Source organism: Myotis nattereri, assembly GCF_964212035.1.
Source record: "Myotis nattereri genome assembly, chromosome: 5".
NCBI classification, from domain to species: domain Eukaryota; kingdom Metazoa; phylum Chordata; class Mammalia; order Chiroptera; family Vespertilionidae; genus Myotis; species Myotis nattereri.
The window spans coordinates 108,116,805-108,139,389 of NC_138080.1; the positions used below are offsets into that span (position 1 = coordinate 108,116,805).

The following is a 22,585-nucleotide window of genomic DNA, read 5'->3' on the forward strand; positions in this document are numbered from 1 at the left end:
AAATACATAGACACGTTCCCAAAAAGTCAAATGTAAGACTATCACTATTTTATTCTGGAACTGCTAGTCAGTACAACTAGTTAAGAGAATTTAAAAAAAGGTACAGGTATTGGAGAAGATAATTGCTAATGTTTATTGGGCACCCACATGTGTCAGACTCTGTTGTAAGCACTTTGATGTGTAAAGAAGAAAAGCAGATCCACCATGTTAGACCTGAGAAAAGACGAAATAATCAACATGAAGGCTATAGAAGCAGCAGATGGCTAGATACAAAATAAGTACACAGAATGCCACTCGGCAGCAATATAAATCATCAAATACCCTAGAAATGAACTTTAGTTAGAAATGTGAGGAAAACCGTATCGAAGGACAAGAAAGAGATTTGAACATATGAACAAATGTGCTCTGTTCTTAAATAGTTTTATATTAGAAATATCAGTTGTTCTTAAAATAGTTTTAAATTTGAAACTATCACAGTCCTTTGTAAGTTGATCTATAAGGATAGCAGTGTGACATGTGAGAAGACTTGTTCTACCAAAAAGTGATTCAGCCTAACAGTGAGTACCTGCTGGCTGGGCAAATGAAAAGCCTTGAGGAAGGGCACCAAATCCCATGGGAGTGCCCAGTGACAGCCAGTCACTCCTCAGCTTTCACCTGAGACCAGTGAAGATGACCTGGATGATGGAGAAGCATCTTGTCCCTCAAATAGGAGACTTGGTATTTATAGAGAAATTAGTTCTCTCCAAAGTCATCTAGTTCACTGCAATTCCCATTTAAATTCAGTAGGACTTTTCCCTGAAAAATTACCTATCATTTTGAAAATAAGACTAATTTTTACTGTTAAGCTAAACTAATTAAAACCATATAGGCTGCCCTGGTTGGTTTGGCTCAGTGGATAGAGCGTCCACACGGAAGGGGGTCCCAGGTTCAATTCTGGTCAGAGGCACAGGCCCAGGCTGTGGCACGATCCCCAGTAGGGGGCGTGCAGGAGGCAGCCAATCTCTCTCATTGATGTTTCTCTCTCTCCCTCTCCCTTCCTCTCTGAAATCAATAAAAATATACTTAAAAAAGAACAACAACCATATAGGCTGATAAAAGAATAGGCAGCTAGATCAGAGGAACAAAATAGACACCAGAAATAGACCCATACAAGTTTAATGTGAAAAAAATACCATTTCAATTCACTAGGAAAATGATAGATTCATTCTTAACTATTCAGTGTTGCCAGGACTAGTTTGACAGAAAAGCCTCGTCCTCATGAAGTTTACAGCCTAAAACAAGAATCCTTCATGTAGTGGGTGCTGTGTAGGAATAATGAGAGTACCGTGAGAGGGAAGGACAAGAGCTGGAGGAGGCGGCCAACCTCAGAGTGATCTGGGAGACCTGTCTGGGGAGGAGGAAAAGCAGCAAGGCAAGCCAAGGAAATAAAACAAATTGAGCCTTTTTGGGGACAAAAGTTTCCAGTGTGGCTTGCAGGTGGTGAGCTAAGGAAGGAACGTAAGAGAGGTGGGCAAAGAACCAGACTGTGGATAGGTCTCACCGAGTGTGGTGGGTGCTGTTGCCGGACTTCTGTAGGAGAGTGACTTGGCCTGATTTAAGTTTTCAAGGTCACACTGGCTATCATGTGGATTGAGAAACAAGGGGAAATTGTAACATATATGTGATACAGGTAATTTAATATGTTAATATCTAAAGAGTAATGTGACTCAATAAGAAATCAGTAAAGCCCAGCTGGCGTAGCTCAGTGGTTGAGCATCGACCTATGAACCAGGAGGTCTTGGTTTGATTCCTTGTTAGGGCACATGCCTGGGTTGTGGGCTCCTTCCCCAGTGTGGAGTGTGCAGGAGGTGGCCAGTCAATGATCCTCCCTCATCATTTATGTTTCTCTCTCTCTCTCTCTCCCCTTCTCTCCTTCTCTCCCTCTCTCCCTCTCTCCCTCTCTCCATCTCCTCCCTTCCTCTCTGAAATCAGTGATTATATATATTTTTTATTCTTTTTTAAGAAATCAGTAAAAATTCCTATTTTAAAATAAGGATTAATTTGTCTGTGAATATCAGAAAGCCCCAAAATAGCAGTGGCTTCTACAAGGTAAAGGTCTATTTCTCCCTCATGTAACAGTGGTGGACAGCCCAGGGGTTGGATGCTCACATTAGTATAGTATACAGCTATAAAAAGCAATGCTATTTATCTATTTTAAAACATGGAGGGGGGGAGGAAGCATGGGAAGATTGACACATAAAATACAAAACAGCATGCAGCTGGGGGTCACGACCCACGTTACCACAAGGGCGAGTAGTAATATAAGTGATTGGTGAGCATTGAGTAGGCCAGGTCTAGGGGACAGTAGGGTGTGGTAGGTAGGGACTGCAGCAAACAGGAGAAGGTGTGGGCTGCTATTCAGCTCCCACAGCTTGTTGCCAGGTGAGATTATATTCAGTTACCATGGCTGCAAATTTTCCAAAGAGGCTAGAAATATGTATTTTAATGTGAACTCTCCCAATTTTTAAAGATTGGGTTATTAATCCAAGGATCTTTAAAACACAGTCCAGCCCTGGCCATGTGGCTCAGTTGCTTGAGTGTTGTCCCATGCACCAAAGGGTCTCCACTTTGATTCCTAGTCAGGGCACAAAGCTGGGTTGAGGGTTCAATCCCCTGCCAGGGCATGGACTGGAGGCAACCAAGTAATGTTTCAGCCTCTCCCTCCCTCTGTCTCTAAATGAATAAGAAACATTTTTTTTTTTTTTTAAATATACAGTTCAGCACGACTGGTGTGGCTCAGTTGGTTGGAGCATCATCCTGTGTACCAGGAGGTGGCAGGTTCAGTTCCCAGTCAGGGCACATACCTAAGTTGCGGGTTCAATGTCTGGTCAGAGTAGGTGCAGGATGCAACTGATAAATGTTTCTCTCTCACATCAATGTTTCTCTCTCTCTCTCCCTTCCTCTCTCAAATCAATTTTTTTTTTTTTCTGCAGAAAGGCCTTTACTGGGCAGGTGGGGGTGAGTCTATGCCAATGGGCCAGGGTGAGGGGTGAGAGCACATCCTCCGAAATAGCAGGGGTGGCATCCCTGCCTGGGGTTCTCAGCCTGAATGCACTAAAGGCTGGCCCCTCAGACAGGCTCAGGGGAGGTCCGCCCACTAGGGCTTCGGGCCCCTCCTTCATAGAGACGCCACTCCTGACGCGGGGAACGTGGCCCTTACTCTCACGTTTGCCTTGGCTGCTCAGGGAGCTCGGTGGGGTGGGGGGAGGGGCTTGGGAGGACCCTTCAGGAAGGAGCGAGACACGTACAGAGGAGAGGAGGGAGGGTGGACAGTGTGGTAGACCCAGGAACTTCTGGGCACTGCAGTGGTGGTACTTGGAGGCAGGGGGAGATGCTGGCCCCAAAGCTGAGGCCCAGGGAGAGCAGAATAATTGCATCTAGAGCTGGTTTCTTTGGGCTCGGCTCAGTGAATTATCACTGGGGCAGAGAACTGGAGAGAAAGGGTGTTATTTTCTAGCATTCTCCACAGCACACAGCCGTGGGCACATATTGGTACACATTCCTGGGTACTCGTCCAGGTAGACACATGTGGCTGCACACTCAGGTGCATTCACACATGATCTCACACCTGTGGGCAAACACCCACGTGCACAGCAGTACAGACACACTGTGTGCACACTGGGGCCTTGTATAGTAAGAAGGGTCTGTTGTGGGAGTAGTGTGGCTAGAGATACGGGGTTCCTTCCTGAACAGAGTCCCTCCCTGGCCCCGCGTGGTGGACGTAGGGTGGGGCAGGCCTCGGTTACTTCCCCCTGACCCCCAGGGCTGCCTGCTCCCTCATGTAGGCCAGGATGTCCATCTTGACGTTGCTGACCGGGGTCCGGTGGTACCAGCACATGATGGGTTTACCGTCCGGCCCCACCAGGAACTTCTCAAAGTTCCAGCGGATGTCATGGATCTTCATGGGTTCCCAGAAGAGGCGGCTAGGCGAGCCCAGGAGCTCCGAGGTGGGAGGGCAGGAGTTCTTCAGGAACGTGTAGACCTTCTGCTCTTTCTCCCCGTTCACATCTCCTTTCTCAACGAGTTGGAAATTGGGGACGAAGCCCCCACCTGGTCGAACATGCTTGAGGGTAGGTAGGAGCTCCGAGTTCTCTCCTGGCTCCTGTTTTCCAAATTGGTTGCAGGGGAAGCCCAGAATGACCAGACCAAATGGTTGCAGCTCTTCCTGTAGTGCATTCAGTTCAATGTACTGGCTCGTCAGGCCTCAGTAGCTGGCCACATTGACAAAGAGGACGTATTTGCCGGCATACTGCTTGAAGGGGATGTACTCCTCCCCGTTGAGGGTGAGGGCTCCATACTCATAGATGGTGCCGCTCACACCAGCATGGCAGTCCGTCTTTGACTTCTCCTGCCCCAGGCTCGGCACGAGGCCGGCCAGGAGCAGGGAGAAAAGGCAGGATGCCCGGAGCAGCCGGGCCATGGCGCGCGGAGGGTGCATCTGGGACTGGCCTGGCCGCTGATCCCGGGCCACTGTCCGTCTCTCAAATCAATTTTTTAAAATAAAATTTAAAAAGGAAGACTTATAAGCCCTAGCCAGTTTTTCTCAGTGGTTAGAGCATCGGCCTTCGGACCAAAAGGTTGCAGGTTCTGTTCTGATCAAGGATACGTACCTCGATTGCAGGCTCTATCCCTGGCCCTGGTTGGGCACATGCAGGAGGCAACCGGTCGATGTGTCTCTCTCACATCAATGTTTCTTTCAGTCTCTCCTCCTCCCTTCCACTCTCTCTAAAAATCAGTGAGAAAAAATATATCCTTGGGTGAGGATTAACAAAAATAATTTTTTTAAATACACAGTTCGAGCCAGTATTTTATAAGCCAAAGAAAAGGTCTTTGCCCTGGAGCAGAGCAGCTTAGATGTGCCTGACAAGAGGTGTCGGGATAACAGGCCTCCGTGACAGCACAGCAGACCGGGCTGCGGGCCACAGAGCCACCAACTTTGAAAAGCAGTGAGTCCTCTGGAAACCAGGCACCTGAGTGTGAGGAACAACCTCCTCATTGGTCAGAACGTTGGGGCGAGGCCCCAGGAATTGCTCTTATCCCACAGCTCTGTGACCCCATAAGGCTGATTAGTACCCCCCTGCCCTCCCCATCGCTGAGGAAAAACCGTGAAAGAAAGGGGAGTTTAGTAAAGAGAGGAGCCGTCCTTCTGTGGCCGGGGTGTGGCGGGGGCGCAGGGCAGGGAGCACTGGGCAAGGTGAGCCATGCTGCTGTGGGGACAGAACTTCAGGTCACGGCCATTCTGCTGGCTCCCTCCGCTGCCCCATCCAAGCAGCCATGGGGGCTGAGCATCTCTAGGAACGAGGTGGGGAAACAGGATCCTTTTTCTTCAGCTGCAGCTCCTGAGAAGTACTCCTCCCCCGCCCCATCTTGTCTCTAGAAACAAAGAGCAGAGTGGGAGGACCACGAGGGAGGATGCCGGCAGGCTGGCCTATTCTTAGTGCTGGTTTTCTTTCTGCTCCTCCTCCGGTTCTTAGTCCCTCTCCTGCCACCTCCTTTCTTCCCACGCGTGGAATCAATGATAAAGGTTTCTCCTGTTCTGTTACCCTGTTTGGGTGCCATAGCATGCGGCTGCCCCTTGTCTTCTTGTTGAGTTGTCTTCTCCTCGGAGAAAGGTTCTGGATTTGCTTAAAACAAGCTGGGAAGGAAGGTCGGGCACCTACAAACCCCTTCGGTTTCCTCTGGTAGCCACAGCCAGAGATTTTGTTCTTCGTGTCCCGTTCCCATCAAAACTGGGATCAGCCGTTTCCTTAATTCTCGCCAGGAGACCGATTGAATTCCAGCCCGGCATCTGTTGGGGCTTCTGAGAACACAAAGCCATTCAGCAGTTCAGGGAAACAAACAGGCCCTGTCGGCAGAGCCTGCTTTCCGCCTAATGAGCCCACAGGGCCGGGAAGTCTCGTTTGTCAGTGGGGAGCGGTCCGTGCGTTAGCGAGAAGTGGCGCTTTCATCCTTAATGACCAGCGATTGCTTGGGAACCCAAACTAACTTCATGTTGGAGAGCTAACATGGTGAAGGGTAACGTTCTCTTTCTGTTAGTTATCTAAAATAAACCAAACATTCACCAAGAGTCTTACAAAAACAAGATGTCATTTTAGAAAGAAAAAAACAGAGTAGCAAACATAGTCACAGCAAACCACAGTTCTCTGGTTTAGGGGCCAGAATGCAAAGCGAAATCCCAACACACAAGTGAACAAACATTTGCAATGGGGGAGGGTTCTCCCGGGACTTGACTGGATCCAAATATGCTGACTCTTCCCTTGGCCGAGTGCGGCTGCGTGAGTGGCGGGGCGCACGCTTCCTGCCTCACTGCGGGAGTTTGTGTTCAGAAGTCACCTGGCAGCCTGGACCCTACCAGGTTGGCAGAATTCCTTAATACAAAACAAAGTCGGTATTGATCATGGGTTTTGGCTACCAGAAACTGCACAGAATTGTTTTCTACAACTTTGTTTTCTGAATGTAGGCGTGTAAAGCATGTTCAGTTCAAATAAAACCTTAGGCTTTTGCAGCCAGTTTGCATTTTGGTGCCGTTATCTCCTGGCTTTTGGTGAGGAAACCTACTTACCTTTCCCAAGTCTGCAGTGGATTGGACGTGACCGCCATATGCGTTCATATATTTTAATTCTGTAGCCGTTCCCTAAGGCAGACGTGTCATCCCACTTTTACAAATGAATAAACTGGCTGGAGACTGGTCAGTAATGGGTCAGAGGAGGGGTGTCCATCCCCAGTCATTCATGTGGAGGCCCGGCAGCTTGGAGACCTGGCTGCAGCGGCCGAGGAAGGAAGCACTGTTGCAGCAGTGAGGGGCAGAAGAGTGCTTCGGGGGGGGCTGATGAGGAAAGGTGGGAACCCACCCTGGAAGAAGATATTCCAGACCTGAGGTTGGTAACTAATTTCTGGCCTCGGCATTTTTTTTCCTTCACTTTTTTTTTTTTAATCCTCACCCAAGGAAATGCTTAGAGAGAGGAAGAGAGAGAAAGAAACATCATAGGTTGCCCTCTGTATGTGCCCCAACCAGGAATTTAACCCCCAACCCAGGTATGTGCCCTGACCGGGAATCGAACTAGCAACCTTTCGTGCACAGGACAACACTCAGCCAACTGAGCCACTCTAGCCAGGCTTTCTTAACTTTTTAAATTTACCTTCTATAAAAAGAAAAAGAATCAAGTGAGCCCTCATGTTGCCCCATCCCCCAGCTCCCACACTTGGCCATAGCATGTTATTTCTAGTCACTGTTTTAAATACCATTGTTGCCTTTACAGCTGGGGGCAGGGCCACTTTCCTGTTATACAGATGATGAAAATGACATTCAGGTCACTTGGGAAAACCGGATGCAAGTCCAGGTCTTGGACCAGATGTCGGCTCCTTCCCCTCCGAAAGCCTCCATGTCCTGGAGCAAGGTCCCAAGTAAAGATGCTCTCCAATCAGGGTCCCCACGGGGTCCCTGAGCCCAGTGAACTGAGTGAGCCTCCACAGGGTGGGACCCTCACGGGACCCCTTCCCCGTTGAGCAAGTTGCAGGTGGTAGAAAGGGGGCTTGGCCCCTCCAAATTGAGTGTCCCTGATGGCATTTGGATGTCACTAGAGGACTTTCCCCAGGAGGACACAGCACGGCTCAGTCCAGTAAGCATGGCGGGTGGGGATGTGTTGTCTTTAGCAAATGCCAGCAGGCCCCGGGCTGAGCACTTAACCCTGAGACCCTGAGAGGAGTCACAATATGACCACACTCCAGGCTGCCTCAGAGCCCTGGGGAGCTCTGGACAGAAAGGTGTGTGGTGCTGGGCCTCGCCCCAGGAGAGACTGCAGAAGGCAGCCCAGAGCCTCCGCCTTTGCTTCTCCCCAGCGCGGTCCAGACCCCAGTTGCACAGCGTGTGCCCCTCCAGGCTGAGCGTCACCCCACCCCCCACCCCCCACCCCCCGCAATTTCCTGTTGCAGGGGGACAGCTGGGGGTGGGGGGGTAAGACTCTGCTGTTGCTCAGCGATCTGCAGTCGATCTGGGAATAATTTGAAACTAAATCCTCAGCTCTTTGGAAGCCTTTTATGAAATCATTGCAAGTTTATTAACAACAGCTGTGGCCACACATGACCTGGATCCCAACCCCCAGTATCGCAAGCGGGAAGCAGTAGTTGCCTTGCAGTTCCCAGTCACCTTTCTAAGGGGAGAAAAGTCAGATGAAGAAGGAAAGTCGCCCATCTTCCCTCCCTGGTCACAGGAGGCTGGACAGCCGGCAGGCAGGCAGCCAGCCCTGGTGACAGAAATGCTGACGGAAACAGAGGCTCAGGCCTGTCCCCAGCTTTGACTAGACAGCCATGTGCCCGGGCTGAGTGTCGGTTTTAGGTGCTTTCAACCTGTGGCTGGCGGTCGGTGTTAGTGCCCGAGTGGTGAGTGTTCTCTCCCCTCATGCTCTCCTGTCCAGACCCTGCGCCTGGCTGCGCCGCAGGCTTGTTGAAAGACAAGTTAAGGAGTTGGGGTTTGTGGCAGTTTTTTTCTTAATTAGAACCTGTGGTGAGTTCTGCCTCACTTCCTGCCAGCGCTGCATGCCGAGTCGTTACTTGGCAAGGCTGAGCCCGCCGTCCACCTCATGCTCCCGCCAGGCCTCGCTCCCCACCCACCTCCCGTGAAGCGGGCGCGCCAGAGTCTCCGTGTCAGGCCAGCACTTTTCTGCATCCTGCTGAGCTCAGGAATTCAGGGAAAGGAAGGAAATAAACTCTTCTCCCACTTAAGATGCAACCCGCTTGGTTCTTTATTTAAAGTGTCCTCCAGCCCTAGCTGGTTTGGCTCAGTGGATAGAGCCTCAGCCTGGGGACTGAAGGGTTCTGGGTTCAATTCCCATCAAGGGCACATGCCCAGGTTGCAGGCTCGTTCCCCAGTAAGGGGTGTGCCGGAGGCAGCCGATGAGTGATTCTCACCATTGATGTTTCTGTCTCTTCCTCTCCCTTCCTCTCTGACATCAATAAGAGTATTTAAATAAATAAATAAAGCATCCTCCAGACCTACTGGCCGGTGAGATTCCATGTCCCATTCTGCTCTACTGCTTTTCCCGTGCGCGGCACACTGTGGGTGCTGCACGTGTTCCCGTCACAGTTCTCAGAGTGGCATGCGTGGCTCACTGCTACTCCACCTGGTGTTTTGAGAGCCACCCATCTAGGGACAATGATCGCTCACCAGCGTCTTCCCTCCCACCTCAGCCCAGCCGTGCTTACAGGAACGCTCTGTGGACCTGTTAGAAAGTGTTCACTGAGATTAGGAGGCCAGAAGGGAGGCAGAGAGGAGGCTCACCCAGACCTATGGGTCTGTCTTAAAGCCCGAGCCAAGGCCAGGGAGACTTGTGCTGGGTGGGGGGTGTCACCCTTGGTGGCCGTTCACCACCAAGGTGTGAACGGTGTGTCCAGCACAGTGAGTACAGACAACTGTCCCTCTCGCCAGGGAGGATGAAGGGGAGCGCAGGTTTCAAGCAGGTTCCGTTTATCCTCCAACCCTATTGAGGGCAGAACAATTGGAGGGGCCCTAATGGCTAACTCCCAGGGCCAGCGGCCTGTGACTGCCTGCAGAGTCCAGAAGTGACCAGCCACCCCTGGGGCTGTCAGCCCAGAAGGAGCGCCAGGCTCTGCCCTGGTTCTGGTTTCCCTCCACCACAGCCTCGGAGCCCGCTGCTCCTGGGTAGAGACCCGGCAGCCCTGTGAGGCCTGGAAGGCACTTGGAGAGCCAGCTTGAGGACGGGAGCGGCACACACGGAGGGCCGAGCAGAGCCTCTGGGGGAAGCCTCGGGCTTTATATATATGTATTTTTTTTTAATTTATTGATTTTTTACAGAGAGGAAGGGAGAGGGATAGAGAGTTAGAAACATTGATGAGAAATATCAATCAGCTGCCTCCTGCACACCCCCTACTGGGGATGTGCCCGCAACCCAGGTACATGCCCTTGATCAGAATCTATCCTGGGACCCTTCGGTCCGCAGGCCGACACTCTATCCACTGAGCCAAACCGGTGGGATAGGCCCAGTGTGCCCTGCGATCTCGCTGGTGAGGTTAATGTGTCTGAGGATCAAAACCATGGGCTTTTTGTGACAGGAGAAAAGTCTATGGGGCGTCATAATATGTATACAAGTAACTCGGTGGCTTCCTAAGAAAACGTGTCGGGCAGGGAAATCAGAAGTGTTTGTTCCACCATCGAGGTGGCCAAGAACAGCACCCAGTCAGGGGTGATGGGAAGCTCAGTTGCCATGAGCCAGCAAGTCCTCCCGCCTCGGGTGGGGCCCAGCCTGCACCTGAGGTTTCCAGCTCCCTGAGTCCCCACTCCCACTCCCACTCTGGGGCAGCAGTCTGCTGGCTTCACCTCAGAGGCCCGGTGCCAGGGAGGCCAGTTCAAATGGCTCGTTTTAAGACAGGGGTGGGGAACATCTGGCCACGGGCTACATAAGACCCGAAAAATCATTTGGTCTGGCCCTGCCAAGGTATTAGGGGTGAGTTAATGAAATGTTTGACCAAATATAGCAGGCTAATTTTTAAGTGGATAATTTTATATAGCCCAGAATGCTGTTATAAATATCCAAATGGCCCTTGGCAGAAATAAGGGTCCCCACCCCTGCTTAAGGGCTGGCACATGTACTTTTATGTGAGATGACCCCAAGAAAGTAAGATTTCCCAAAAGCTTTCCAGGGACATGGCCCCTTCTCAGCCCCTTCTCGGCTGCATTGGTTGTTTATCTCCTTGGGATGTTTGTTTTGCCTTACTCTGCATTTAGTGGCGAAAGGAGATTTCAGAGTTCTGTCCATTCCAGAAAGAAAAAACCCTCTTGTATTTCAAGATGGGAAAGATACACTCTTTCTAGAACAAAGCAGGGCCTAAAAATAGTCACCTCTGACAGTGATGAGGGCTGGCGGGCAGGGTTCCTGGTCTCCAGGCTCCCTGCTCCAGAAGCTCCCGTTCAGAAGCCTATAGTTTGTGTGGGGAAGAGCTCAGGCTCTGAGACGGGCCTCGTTTCCTCATCTGTAGTGTGGGGATTGATGACTAGTACTTAACGCGGGGAGTTAGGAAGGTTACTTCTGTGTGAGGTACTTGGAGTAAGAGCTGGCTCACAGCCCTCCAGCTCGCCTGGATTTCCTGTGAGTGACTCAGCCCCTGCAGGACAATGAATTCTGTGATCCCGGCGCACCTGGCCCGCACATCATCTTCTTTCCTCCCATTGTTCTCCATGTCCAGCAGCCTGGGTGTGTCCTAGATTTGCAGAATGGCAAGCCTTTTCCACAAATGCCCTTATTTACTGTGAATGATGGCCATGGGTGCCTAGAATGCTTCCCGAGGAAGCTTCCCTCTAAGAGCGCTTCGGTGCCTCATCTGTCACTCAACCCCAAACCCAAGAAGTGTTCTGATAGGAGCCAGTCTTCATGTTTTATCTCAAAATAACCCTGTACTTACCTTCTCTTTTTTTTTAAATATTAATTTTTTTAATTGTAGAAAAATACATATAAAATAAAACTTGCTGCCGAACCGGTTTGGCTCAGTGGATAGAGTGTCGGCCTGCGGACTCAGGGGTCCCAGGTTCAATTCCAGTCAAGGACATGTACCTTGGTTGCGGGCACATCCCCACTGGGGGGCGTGCAGGAGGCAGCTGATCGATCTCTCTCATCGATGTTTCTGGCTCTCTATCCCTCTCCCTTCTTCTCTGTAAAAAATCAATAAAATATATTTTAGAAAAATAAAATAAAATAAAAATAAAACTTGCTATTTTAAAAGTATACAGTTCAGTCTGTCTTCACTCTTTACTTGAGGAATTTAAAATGCTTATGAGAAGCTGCTTGTGGAAAGGATTTACATCCCAATGAAGTAAGAAATCTTCCCTTTATAATCTAAAATATTTGGCTGAAACTATAATTTTAAAAAAATATATGTTAGACAGTGTTTGGGGTTTTTTTTTAATCTGATTTTTAAAGAGAGTGAAAAAGATGGGGGGGGGCAGGGAGAGAGAGAAACATTGATGTGAAACACACATCAATTGGTTGCCTCCCACAATTGCAGAGCAAACCTGCAACCCAAGTATGTGTCCTTGACCAGGAATTGAACTCTCAACCCTGGGGGCCGGGGTGGCGGGGTGGAAGGCAACTTTCTAGCCATGGAGCAACACTGGCCAGGGCTGTTAGCCAGTGTTTCAGTTCTTAGTTTCTAAACACAGTGTCCTGTGATTCCAACCAGTTGGAGAAAGTTGAAATCTGAAACTCCTGACCCATATTCTAGGTGTAAATGACAATTTACTCGTTATTTATGCTAACAATCGCTGCTCAAAATAGGTGAGTGCTGACATTTTCTGGTGAAATACAGACAGAATTCGGACTCTAAGGGCACTGCCTACTGGGGGAAGGACAGGACTTAAGGACAAATGCCCTTGAGTGCACTCACCAGATCTGGCGTGATCAGAGCAAAGGAAGGAAGGGGAGCGCTCCGGTGGCTCTCTTCAAAAGAAGAACTCCCGGGCTCCTTGTCCCCTCCGCCAGGGAGCGTCTCCATGGCAGCCGAGGCTTCTGTGCCGGCAGGAGCACCTGCCGCCCTGCCCTCCCGAAGCTGGCAGATCCGCATCGAGAAGCTCAGTTCACACTCACCTCTGCAAGGGCCCCAGACCCACCTGAGGGAACCCTTAAACTGCGTCTGTTCAGGTGGAGCTTCCACCAGGAGCATGGGATTAGCACAGGGAACGCGTCGATAAATAAAATCAGGCAGGTGCCTCTCAGCAGTGAGAGGGGACCTGGCATCTCTCTTGCCCTCATTCTTCACTTACCCTGACAGAACTCTTCTCTGCTGCGCATCCAGCGCAGGGCCTGATGTATACTGAACTCTCAATACTGGCTTTTTTTTTTTTTAATTGATTTAAGAAAGAAAGTAAGGGAGAAGGAGGGAGAGAGAGAGAGAAACATCAATGTGAGAGAAACAGACCAGTTGCCTCCCACACTGTGGATTGAACCCACAACTGGGTATGTGCCCTGACTGGGAATCTGACCGGTGACCTTTCGGTGCATAGGATGATGCCCAACTAACTGAGCCACGCTGGCCATGGCTCTCAGTACTGACCCTGGAAAGAAGCCGTGCATACACCCTTCAGATTTTCCCACCAAGTCAGCAGTGGGACAGGGACACCTTCACAGACCTCCGAATTTCCTCCAGGAAAGCTACTTGAGTGATGCCGTAGGACAGTATAAAGCATTTGCCGTAACTTGGAACAACTTTCTCTGGGTCCTCAGTTTCTGTGCTATAAGGAAGCTGGAATAGGGATTTCTAAGATGCCCTCTGTGCTGTCAGAGGCCTTGAGCCTTCCTCTGGGGACTGATGGGCATAAGCACATTTAGGTGATGTGGTCGAAATAGGGACTTGGTGGTGGTGGTGGTGGTGGTGGTGGTGGTGGTGGTGGTGGTGATGGTGAAGGTAGTACTAATAGTTATAATTAATAAATAACCAGTCAAGAAACCTGTCACTTGTACCTAAAGAAGCCACTGAGAGAAATGTTGGGGGCATCTCCCAATCTGTACCATTTTTTCTCAAAACTTCTCATCTTTCTGAACTCTAGCCTGCCGTCTGTCAGACTTTCCTACCTTTAATCATGAGTGCTTGCCTCGTGCTGAGTCCTTCACACACTGGGGCTCATCCATCCTTCCAGCAGCCAGTTTTCCATGGGGGGCTGAGACGCGGGTGCTCAGCAGCTCGCCCCGGGTTACTTGTTGCGAGGCGTATTCACTGCACTCCTGCTTCCCTTCTCCTTCACCACTTCCCTCTGGCACCAAAGTAGAGGTTTGCCAGCTCTTAGTCTGGATACCTGGTAGAACTTACCTTGACATTCACATGAAGGCCTCAGACTGTCCACCAGCCCCTGAGTTACTTTGTGTTGACTGGCTTAGTGAATGCCCTGTAGAGCAGTAAGTTCCTTGTTTAGTGTGTTCTCAGAGAGGCAGGGTGACCGCATCTTGGATTTTTTTAGCGTTTTTATGCATTACCTGGGAGTGGACATAACACCCACCAGCATTCCTCCAGGACATGCGATTCTCTTACGTGCTCAAGCACGTGGCAGCGTCCAAAATGCATGATGGGGTCTTAACCTTTGTCACGTCTCCTGTTCCCCTTGCCTTGCTCAGAACAGCTGGCCAGGCGAGGCTGGGTGTCTAATGATAAGGATTTTCAAATGTCAGAGTAGGAAAGAGTCCTTGAGACCATTGAACCCAGACCATCATTTGAGGCCTGGAGAATGGAAGCACAGTTCAGTGAGGCGCCCACTGCTGCCCACAGAGCCCAATCTCCAGGGCTCTGTCCTAAAAGCTTTTATCTGCAAAGAAAGGGACAATATTATGTAGCTGTTCACTCATTCCATCCGTCTCGCTGTTGACCAGAAGGTGAACCATAAACGTAGAACAGTGTCTGGCACAGCGCAGGTATCTGACACGCTGACTGAGTGACAGCATCAGGGGCTCGTGACTACCTGGCGACCTCTTGGCTGGGACATTAAAGCCACGCGGAGTGAATCTGCGAACCGTCCACTGCTCAGCCCCACCAGGCGCTGCCACACTCCTCTGGGCCTGGGACTCCCAGGGTCCTTCCCAGCTCGTCCTCCGCTCTGTGACTCCACCCACATCTGAGACGTTGCATGGGAGGCTCAGCCGGTCAGAGCCTCAGGTCGGTGTGGAAAATGCAGACTTACCACTGACACTGCTCCCCCAGAGCACACCCAGCCGGAGGAAACACGGTGTCCAGCAGGCTCTTGAAGCACCAAAGCTCCTGCCCCCACGTTGGACACCACTGCCCTTCCCTGCACGTCTCCAGCTTGGCTGCTCTTAACTCCTAGAGCCACAGCTGGAAGACCCAGAACAGACCAGGCCTGCCTGTCACTCCGTGTAAGTGTGCAGCTGATGTGGCCTGCAGGGTCCTGCCCTGCTCCGCACCCTGCCCATAGCCCCTCTGGCTCCTGCCCCCAGGCTGGGTAATCCAAGTCTGAAGTGCCAGTCAGCATAGCCGGTCCACCAGGTGTTGAGTTTGGGAAGGGGCGTGGCAGGGTCTGTTCTGAACCTGCTGTGCCCTTCCTCCTGCACCGAGACCCGGCCCGGGCTTCACTGGCGGGTGCTGCTGCTTCCACAGCCCTCCAGCCGCCGAGGCACTAAGGGCTGGCTTCAGGGCTCGAGGGCCTGAGCAGACATTAGTGCAGCCCACGCAGGGAGGGAGCCAGCCAGGCTGCTGGGCTCAGAGGCTATAAGCTTGGGATCATCGGGCACTGCCCACCCAGCCTTACTAGCTTCCCCAACCCCCCCAGCTGCATGAGACAGGACCTCCCTCTGCTTACCCTGTAGCTGAGCGAACAAAGCAGGCTGGGCCCAGCCCCAGGCCCCCTGCCCTGAACCCCTCCCGTGGTGAAGGAGGGTTCTCAGGGAGCTGGCAACGAGTGACATGAAGGCCCACTGGTCAGCAGCAGGTTTCTGGCTTCACCCATTGCTGAGCAGCGCTAACTGGCGTCCCAGTGTCCCGGTGGGGCCCCCACTGCAGGCAGCTGGTGGGGAGCCAGCCTGTCACCTTGTTGTTCTTCTAGGAAGATGATGAGAAGCTAATTGAGGAAATCCAGAAGGAAGCCGAAGAGGAACAGAAAAGAAAGAACGGAGGCAAGTGCTTCTCCCCTTCCCCTCCACAGGCCCTGCCTGGCCGGGGCCACCCGGGAGTTTGGTCTCAGGTGGCTGTAGACACACTCCATCCCGTCCTGCTCCCTGTGGGAAGCCCGAGAGCTTAGATACAGTTTCAGCGCCTCCTTGATGGCAGGCAGGTCCCAAGGGGTAGGTTGCAGCTAAGAACAAGGAGCAGCCAAACCAGACTAAGGCAGTAGGCCCACCCTGAGGCCACAGAGCATGACATGGCTTCCTGTGAGGGCCTCCAGGCCCTGGCTCTAAAGGGGAGTCTCAGCTCAGCCTGTTTTCTCTCCTCAGAGAACACCTTCAAGCGCATCGGGCCCCCCTTGGAGAAGCCGCCAGAGAAAGTCCAGAGGATGGAAGCCCTGCCGAGGCCCGTCCCGCAGAACCTGCACCAGCCGCAGATCCCCGCCTACGCTTTCGTGCACCCCCACTTCGCCCTGCCCCCCGTGCGGCCCATGTTCAACAACTTCCCCCTCAACATGGGTCCCATCCCGGCACCCTACGTGCCGCCTCTGCCCAATGTGCGGGTCAACTACGAGTTTGCCCCCGTCCACCTGCCCCTGGAGCACAACCTGCCCATGCACTTTGGCCCCCAGCCGCGCCATCGCTTCTGACCCCCTCGCCCTGCCCCTCGGCGCCCCAGTGAGCAGCGTGTGCAGGCGGGGCTTGGCTAGGTCCCCCGTCCACCCCGCGGCCAGTGGCTGTGCAAGGCTCTCTAGGTAGGGATGATGGGCTTGACTCCTGAAAGCATAGGCTGGTCTTCCCTCCCTCCCTAGGAAGGGCCACCTCCCCTGGAAGAGTGGCTGGCGGCCTAGTTCTTGCTGACCAGAGCTCGGGGGCAGCCGCACCCCCTTCCGAAGAGGTCTGCCATCCTAGCAGCCAGTGAATGGCCCCTGGTGCAGGTGGTCACCTCGGCCCCGTTACTGCTCCCTGCAGAGAGACGGGAAGGCCTGCCTCCATCCCCTCGTCACCAGACAACGGGCGTCTTGGTGAGAAACCGCACAAGCCTTCCTCGCCACAGCTGTCAGGGTCCTGATAAAGCTGAAGCCACAAGTAGTGCCGTTTGGAGAGAGGTGAGAGTCGTGTCCCCCAGGCCAGTGCCGCAGCACCCCCTTGCACTGGAGCCCCAGAGTGAGGCGCTCTGAGCCGGCTGGACCCCGTGAAGAGGGCAGAGCAGTGGCCACAGGCCCAAGAGCACCATGCAAGGTGGGGGAGCTACAGACCATGTCCCCCACGCCCAGAACCCCAGGGCGCCACCTTGGTGACAGCTCAGAGGTCTGTCCTCTCCTCTCGGCCTGCTCAGGTGAGACCATCGTGCTGTGGGTTCTATTCTGTGACTTACCTAAAATGTTCGCATTTGCTACGTTGCATTTACTGTTTTCCGTGGCCCACTAGTCTCCCGCAGTCCCTGGGAAGTCACCTTATCCCAGGTCAGGCAGCCGGAAGGCCCTGAGACTCTGCCAAATGGAAGGCCTTTTTGGGGCAGCTATACCGGGTCTGGTGGCTCTCGCAGCAGCAGTTCCCCGGGAGCCTTCTCAGTCAGCAACCAGGTGGGAGCAGCTCCCCTGAGGCTTGGGGGCAGTGGGTTTCTCCAGGGGGACAGAGGCCCCAGCTTGTGCTCAGTACCCGCCCAAGGTGCTGCCCCGCCAGGTGCTCGGCAGGCCTAGCCGCTGCCCTGTCCTGAGGTTCGTTGAGGCTCTGGAGTCCCTGCTTGTCCTCACCCCTGCCGTGTGCAGAGCAGAGGCCTCCGCTTGGGCCAAGCCTGCCTGGCTCCCTGTGTTGGCCCAGTTTCTACTGCTGTGTCTGATGTCGGGGCGTTCCCAGAAGTTCAGAGGGCACCACAGGCCTCAGAGAGGAGGGGGAGCCGACGACCCTCCCTGTCCCTGTTCAGAGGCTGCGCCACCCAGGCCTGCTCACCGCGGCAGGACGTGAGCAGCACTGCGTGTGGCCACCTGCTGCCTTCGGCCTCTCAGATGTTTCCAGAATTAGAACGGATAAGTGTGCTAAGCTGCCCCGCACTGCCCTTCCTCAGGGGAGGCTGTGCAGGCAGCTGGGCACCTGGGCATGAGGTGGGATCCATGAGGACAGGCCTGCATTGGTCTCCGCTGCCGGGGGCTACCTGCACCTCGGTGCTAGCCTGGATGGCAGTGACAGGACCTGAGAAAGCATGTGCCCTCTGCTTTCTTCCCCAAAGGGGGGTCTCTGAGAACAGTGAGCCCCCAACAGACATCCCGCCCGTGGGAAGGGTGAGCCCATGCACTGCCCTGCCCCGCTAGTGACAGCGCTCACCCTAGCCTCCTAGGCCTGAGTGGGTTCATTCCACCTCTGGCCCACAGCGGGCTCTGTGGCTCCATGGAGGGCCTGGGGCAGGTAGCATGTGCCTGTCACTGCCATCCAGCAAGTTCCCAGGGACCTGGCATGCAACAAACAGAGTAATGGCCCCCCCAGGCCAACCTGAGAACCTGTCCTTGGAGAATTCTGGCTATTGCTCACCCACCCGGCTCCCCGGGAGGCATTCCTGCCAGTGAGGCTCACAGGTCATGAGTTCAACCCTGTTTGACCCTCTAGATACCTCAGGGCCCTGGAGGCAGGACCTGGTTCCCCGGTCCTCAAGAAGCTGTCCTGCTAGTGATGGGGTTTGGGGCAGAGATGGGGCCGTAATCATCTGACAAGCCAGTGGCTGCAAGATGCAAGTGACAGGAACCCACAGAGATCAGCCCCTTTCTGGGGACCAAGCAGGATGCTCAGCGGCGCCTGACACCTTCCCCTCTGGGCGGCGTGCTCCCCAGAGCCAGATACCGCCCAGCGACAGTCCCGCTCCACTTGCCTTAAAACTGGAGAGAGGAATTTAGTATTTGCACTTCGCAAAGGATTTTAAAACTTAAAAGTGCATGATCTGTCACTTTATAAAAATAGCAGAAATGATTACTAAATGTTTTCTTTACTTTCTGGTAGTAAAAACATAAAATAACCCTGTTTTAACTACTATGTACAGAGCCTGTATCATATGTACCTTGGACTTTTGTAAATAAATGTTTGTGCACTCTCCCCTCTGGTTTTGTTTCTTTGCATGGCCCCACTGCTCCCATGAAACCACAGGGTCCCCAGATTCCTGGGGTGAGTGATCTAAGCACCACTCCACAGGGGTCAGCCGGATCTGATCCCAGTGCAGCAGCCGCTGGGGAGGAAGCTCTTCCCTCCTCCCCTGCCCAGGAGAGAAGTGGACCGGATTGGGCACAAGTGGCTTATTTTTTGTTTTTTTTTTGGCACAAAATGCCCTTTGAGGAATTGTGGTCAGCCCCTCCTCCTGGCTGCTGCAGCAGGTGCTCCCCGAGAGCCACTTGCAGAAGCTCCACCCCACCTCCCTGACGGTTGGGGGAGAATGAGGGACACCCACCCTCTGAGTCTTGAGACAAAGCAGAGGGTGCCCGCCCAGCACAGGAGCCCAGCACTGGGTCCTGCCCTACGGCTGGAGGGCCTCTTTCCTGCCACCGGCCCCATCACAGCACCTCCTGTTGGGTTCCAGGCTCCCACCTGCAGGAATCGGCCCCAGGTCCTGGAGGGCATTCTGGGCACAGGTGGGAGCTCAAAACTTTAATAAAACAGGGCTATCCCTCTCCTGCTGTTTGCAGCATTTTATTGAATGATTCTTTTATTTATTTACTTTTGTATGTCTGAAAAAGGTACAGCTGACCCTTGAGCAATGCAGTAAGGGGCGTCAACCGCCACACAGTCGGGAACCGAATCTCACTCCAGTCGCCCCTCATCAGGTGCCTGGGTTCCCAGCGCCAGTGGCCCGTAAGCACGCAGGTTCACATTGAGAGGGTCCATGGAAAGAAATCCGCGCATAGGTGGACCGCACCGTTCAAACCGCGCTGTTGGAGGGTCACCTGTGTTCTGAGAGAAATCCTCCCATGGGATCGGTGCGTTGTAGTTACCTGTGCTGCCTAGTCCTTGTTCCTGGGCGTGTCGCACCTTTGCAGCAATATCAGAGCCGCTACAGTTTCCATCATTTAACAACAGCAGAGCCAGAGCTAACATCCTGGAGGAACCACCTTGGTTACCTGAGGCCTCAAATCTTTGGAATTTTAAAATGTCTAAAACGACCTTTGGACTGGGCCTAGGGCGACACTGTGTCCCAAAGATTTGTGCAAAGATACAAGAAAGCAGATTCGCCTACCTGACGGGCAGCTGAAACCTGGGGACACTTCATTAACATCACTGTTAGCCTGCCTGCACCTAAGCAACACCTTCCTTCTCTGGGTGACTGTCCCCTCCCCTTCTCCTAAGCGCTCCTGCTTTGTCTCCTAATCCGAACGCTCTCTGGGCTTCCGCCTGAATTAGTCATTCTTGCGTAGCTGTTCTCACTGATTTCAAATAGAGGCTGGTTGCCTCTTGCTTGGAAAGGCCGTTCTAGTTTTAGAGTAATGGCTCTTTTCCTAAACTGCTACAATCTTTCTTCATCCACGTAACAGTCACACGTGTCTGCTGGCATGCTGCAACTCCAGACCCGCACAGGGGCTCGGGCCTTTGTTCTTACAAAAATAATTTCAGACCTTGCCCTGCAACCCGCTCTCTGCCTTCCTCTCCAGGTCTGTGGCTCTGAAATAGCTCTGATCTGTCCTTTCTAGGCCTTCTGTGAGATTTTTTTTAATCCTCCCCAAGGATATTTTTCCACTGATTTTTTTTTTTTACATATATTTCATTGATTTTTTTACAGAGAGGAAGGGAGAGGGATAGAGAGTTAGAAACATGGATGAGAGAGAAACATCGATCAGCCGCCTCCTGCACACTCCCCACTGGGGATGTGCCCGCAACCAAGGTACATGCCCTTGACCGGAATCGGACCTGGGACCCTTGAGTCCGCAGGCTGACACTCTATCCACTGAGCCAAACCGGCCAGGGCTCCACTGATTTTTTATATTATTATTGATTTCAGAGAGGAAGAGAGAGAGAAACAATGATGAGAGAGAATCGTTGATCGGCTGCCTCCTGCACGCCCCCTACTGGGGATCCAGCCCACAACCTGGGCATGTGCCCTTGACCCGAATCAAACACGGGACCCTTCAGTCAGTCCATAGGCCAATGCTCTATCCACTGAGCCAAACCGACTAGGATTTTGTTTTGTTTTTAAGTGAATTAAATTTGTTGTTGTTAATCCTCACCCAAGGATATTTTTCCATTGATTTTTTTAGAGAGAGTGGGAGAGGGAAAGACAGAAATACCGATGTGAGAGAAATACATTGATTGCCCCTGCACACACCCTGAACAGGGCCTGGGCTGGAGAGTGGACGAAAGGGGCCACGTGCTAACCTGACAGCTCAGGGAAGGCCTGCATGGCGGTCTTGCAAACTCTAAGACCTAAAGTAACCACAAGGATGGTCTGAAATTAAATTTGAACTAAAAGCAGTTGTGGTGGGTAGTCACCTCACATAGGCCGGTATCTTCCCTGGCAAGGTCACCTTTACCTAACTGAGCCAATTGTCTTTTTGCATCTACGATAACACACCCTTGAAATGTCAGGGTAACTTGTAACTTCCCTTTTTTCCAGACCCCCCAGGCCCGGGCGCCAGGACAGAGAGCATAAATTCTTTCATTGTTATTGTTACCATGTTCATTGTTGACTGTTACCCACCTAAGTGATGTGTCTGTTATCTTTTTATTCATTCTAGAGGTTTCTCCACTTTGCTTTCTCCCGCCTCTCTAATCTGTCACCAGTGGATTTCTTGTAACCCACCTACATCTCCTCCTCTGACTGCAGTGTATAAAAATAGGTGAGAAACCTCCATTCTCCGGAGCACTATCCCAGTCCCTTCTGATACTGCTTCCCGGCAATTGTCGACAGTTTGGCTCAAATAAACTCACAAAAATTCTTTACAGGTTTGAATGCTTTTACGTTAACAAGAGGAGCCTGCAACCAAGGTACGTGCCCTTGACCAGAATCGAACCCAGGACCCTTTGGTCCGCAGGCCGACGCTCTATCCCCTGGGCAAACCGGCTGGGGCCGGTGAGATTTCTGTGTAGAATGGCCACAAGTTACTCTGCATTCCCCGCTGCGGGAATTCACATGCTTCCATGTGCGCCCCGCACACCTCCACCTGCACGGGAATCAGAGGATTGGGGGCATTTTGATGACGTTACCGGGTTCCTCCCTGCAAAGCTTCGCGAGAGCTGAGCACGCTCTGCCCGCCGCCTGAGGTCCCCCCCCCCCCCTCACCTCCTGGAGGCATCGCCCGTGTCTTCGCCCCCTTCTCCAGCTCCAGCGGCGTCAGGTCAGGAGCACTTGTGATTGTACCGCCCCAGCCCCAGCGTCCACCCCAGCAAGTATCGCTTTTTACATACACAGTTGCCACTTATAAATGTTTTAAAATTTGAAAACAGAGAAAAGTATCAAGAAAGAGGAGTGCTTCGTGGGATAAAGGTGACCATTGCTAGTCCTGGCCGGTGGCCCAGCTGGTCCGAGCGTCATCCCGTGAACCACAAGGTAGCGGGTTTGGTTCAAGGTGAGCAGCCATTGATGTTCCCTCGCATCTCGCTCTCGCCTCAGGTGAGGATTTAGTCTGTAACTGCTGGTAAGTTTTTTTGCTGATAGTTTGCATTTCCTTCCTGTGTGGTTTTTCCTATGATGATACAATACGTTTCACAAAACTGGGAAGCCAGGTGTGCGGGCCTCATCCTCACGCAGCCTCAGCGAGGCGGGTGTTAACTAGCTCCCGCCAGACTCCCCAGCCGCCTTCTCAACATCCCTTTCTCGTGCGCGCCTACCTCCCCACCCGCGCCCGCCGCCCCACCCGCGCCCGCCGCCCCACCCGCGTCCGCCGCCCCACCCGCGGCTACCTCCCCACCCGCGCCCGCCGCCCCACCCGCGCCCGCCGCCCCACCCGCGCCCGCCGCCCCAC

General features: G+C 52.7%; 2 protein-coding genes across 2 annotated transcripts in view; one reads left to right on the forward strand and one right to left on the reverse strand.

The window, feature by feature from the left end:
• RNF216 (ring finger protein 216) overlaps positions 1–18,734 on the forward strand; it is a 124,273-nt gene extending 105,539 nt beyond the window's left edge. The window contains exons 17-18 of the mRNA XM_081092963.1: positions 15,593–15,662; positions 15,981–18,734. Of these exons, the coding sequence (XP_080949089.1) occupies positions 15,593–15,662; positions 15,981–16,300 (390 nt within the window). The 3' untranslated portion in view covers positions 16,301–18,734. The remainder of the gene's footprint in view (positions 1–15,592; positions 15,663–15,980) is intronic.
• Positions 2,929–6,107, reverse strand: LOC308520425 (glutathione peroxidase 3-like). Its single transcript, XM_081092969.1, has one exon. The coding sequence runs from the start codon at positions 4,475–4,477 to the stop codon at positions 3,782–3,784; it is 696 nt and encodes a 231-aa protein (XP_080949095.1). The 5' UTR covers positions 4,478–6,107; the 3' UTR covers positions 2,929–3,781.
• Positions 18,735–22,585: the final 3,851 nt, after the last annotated feature.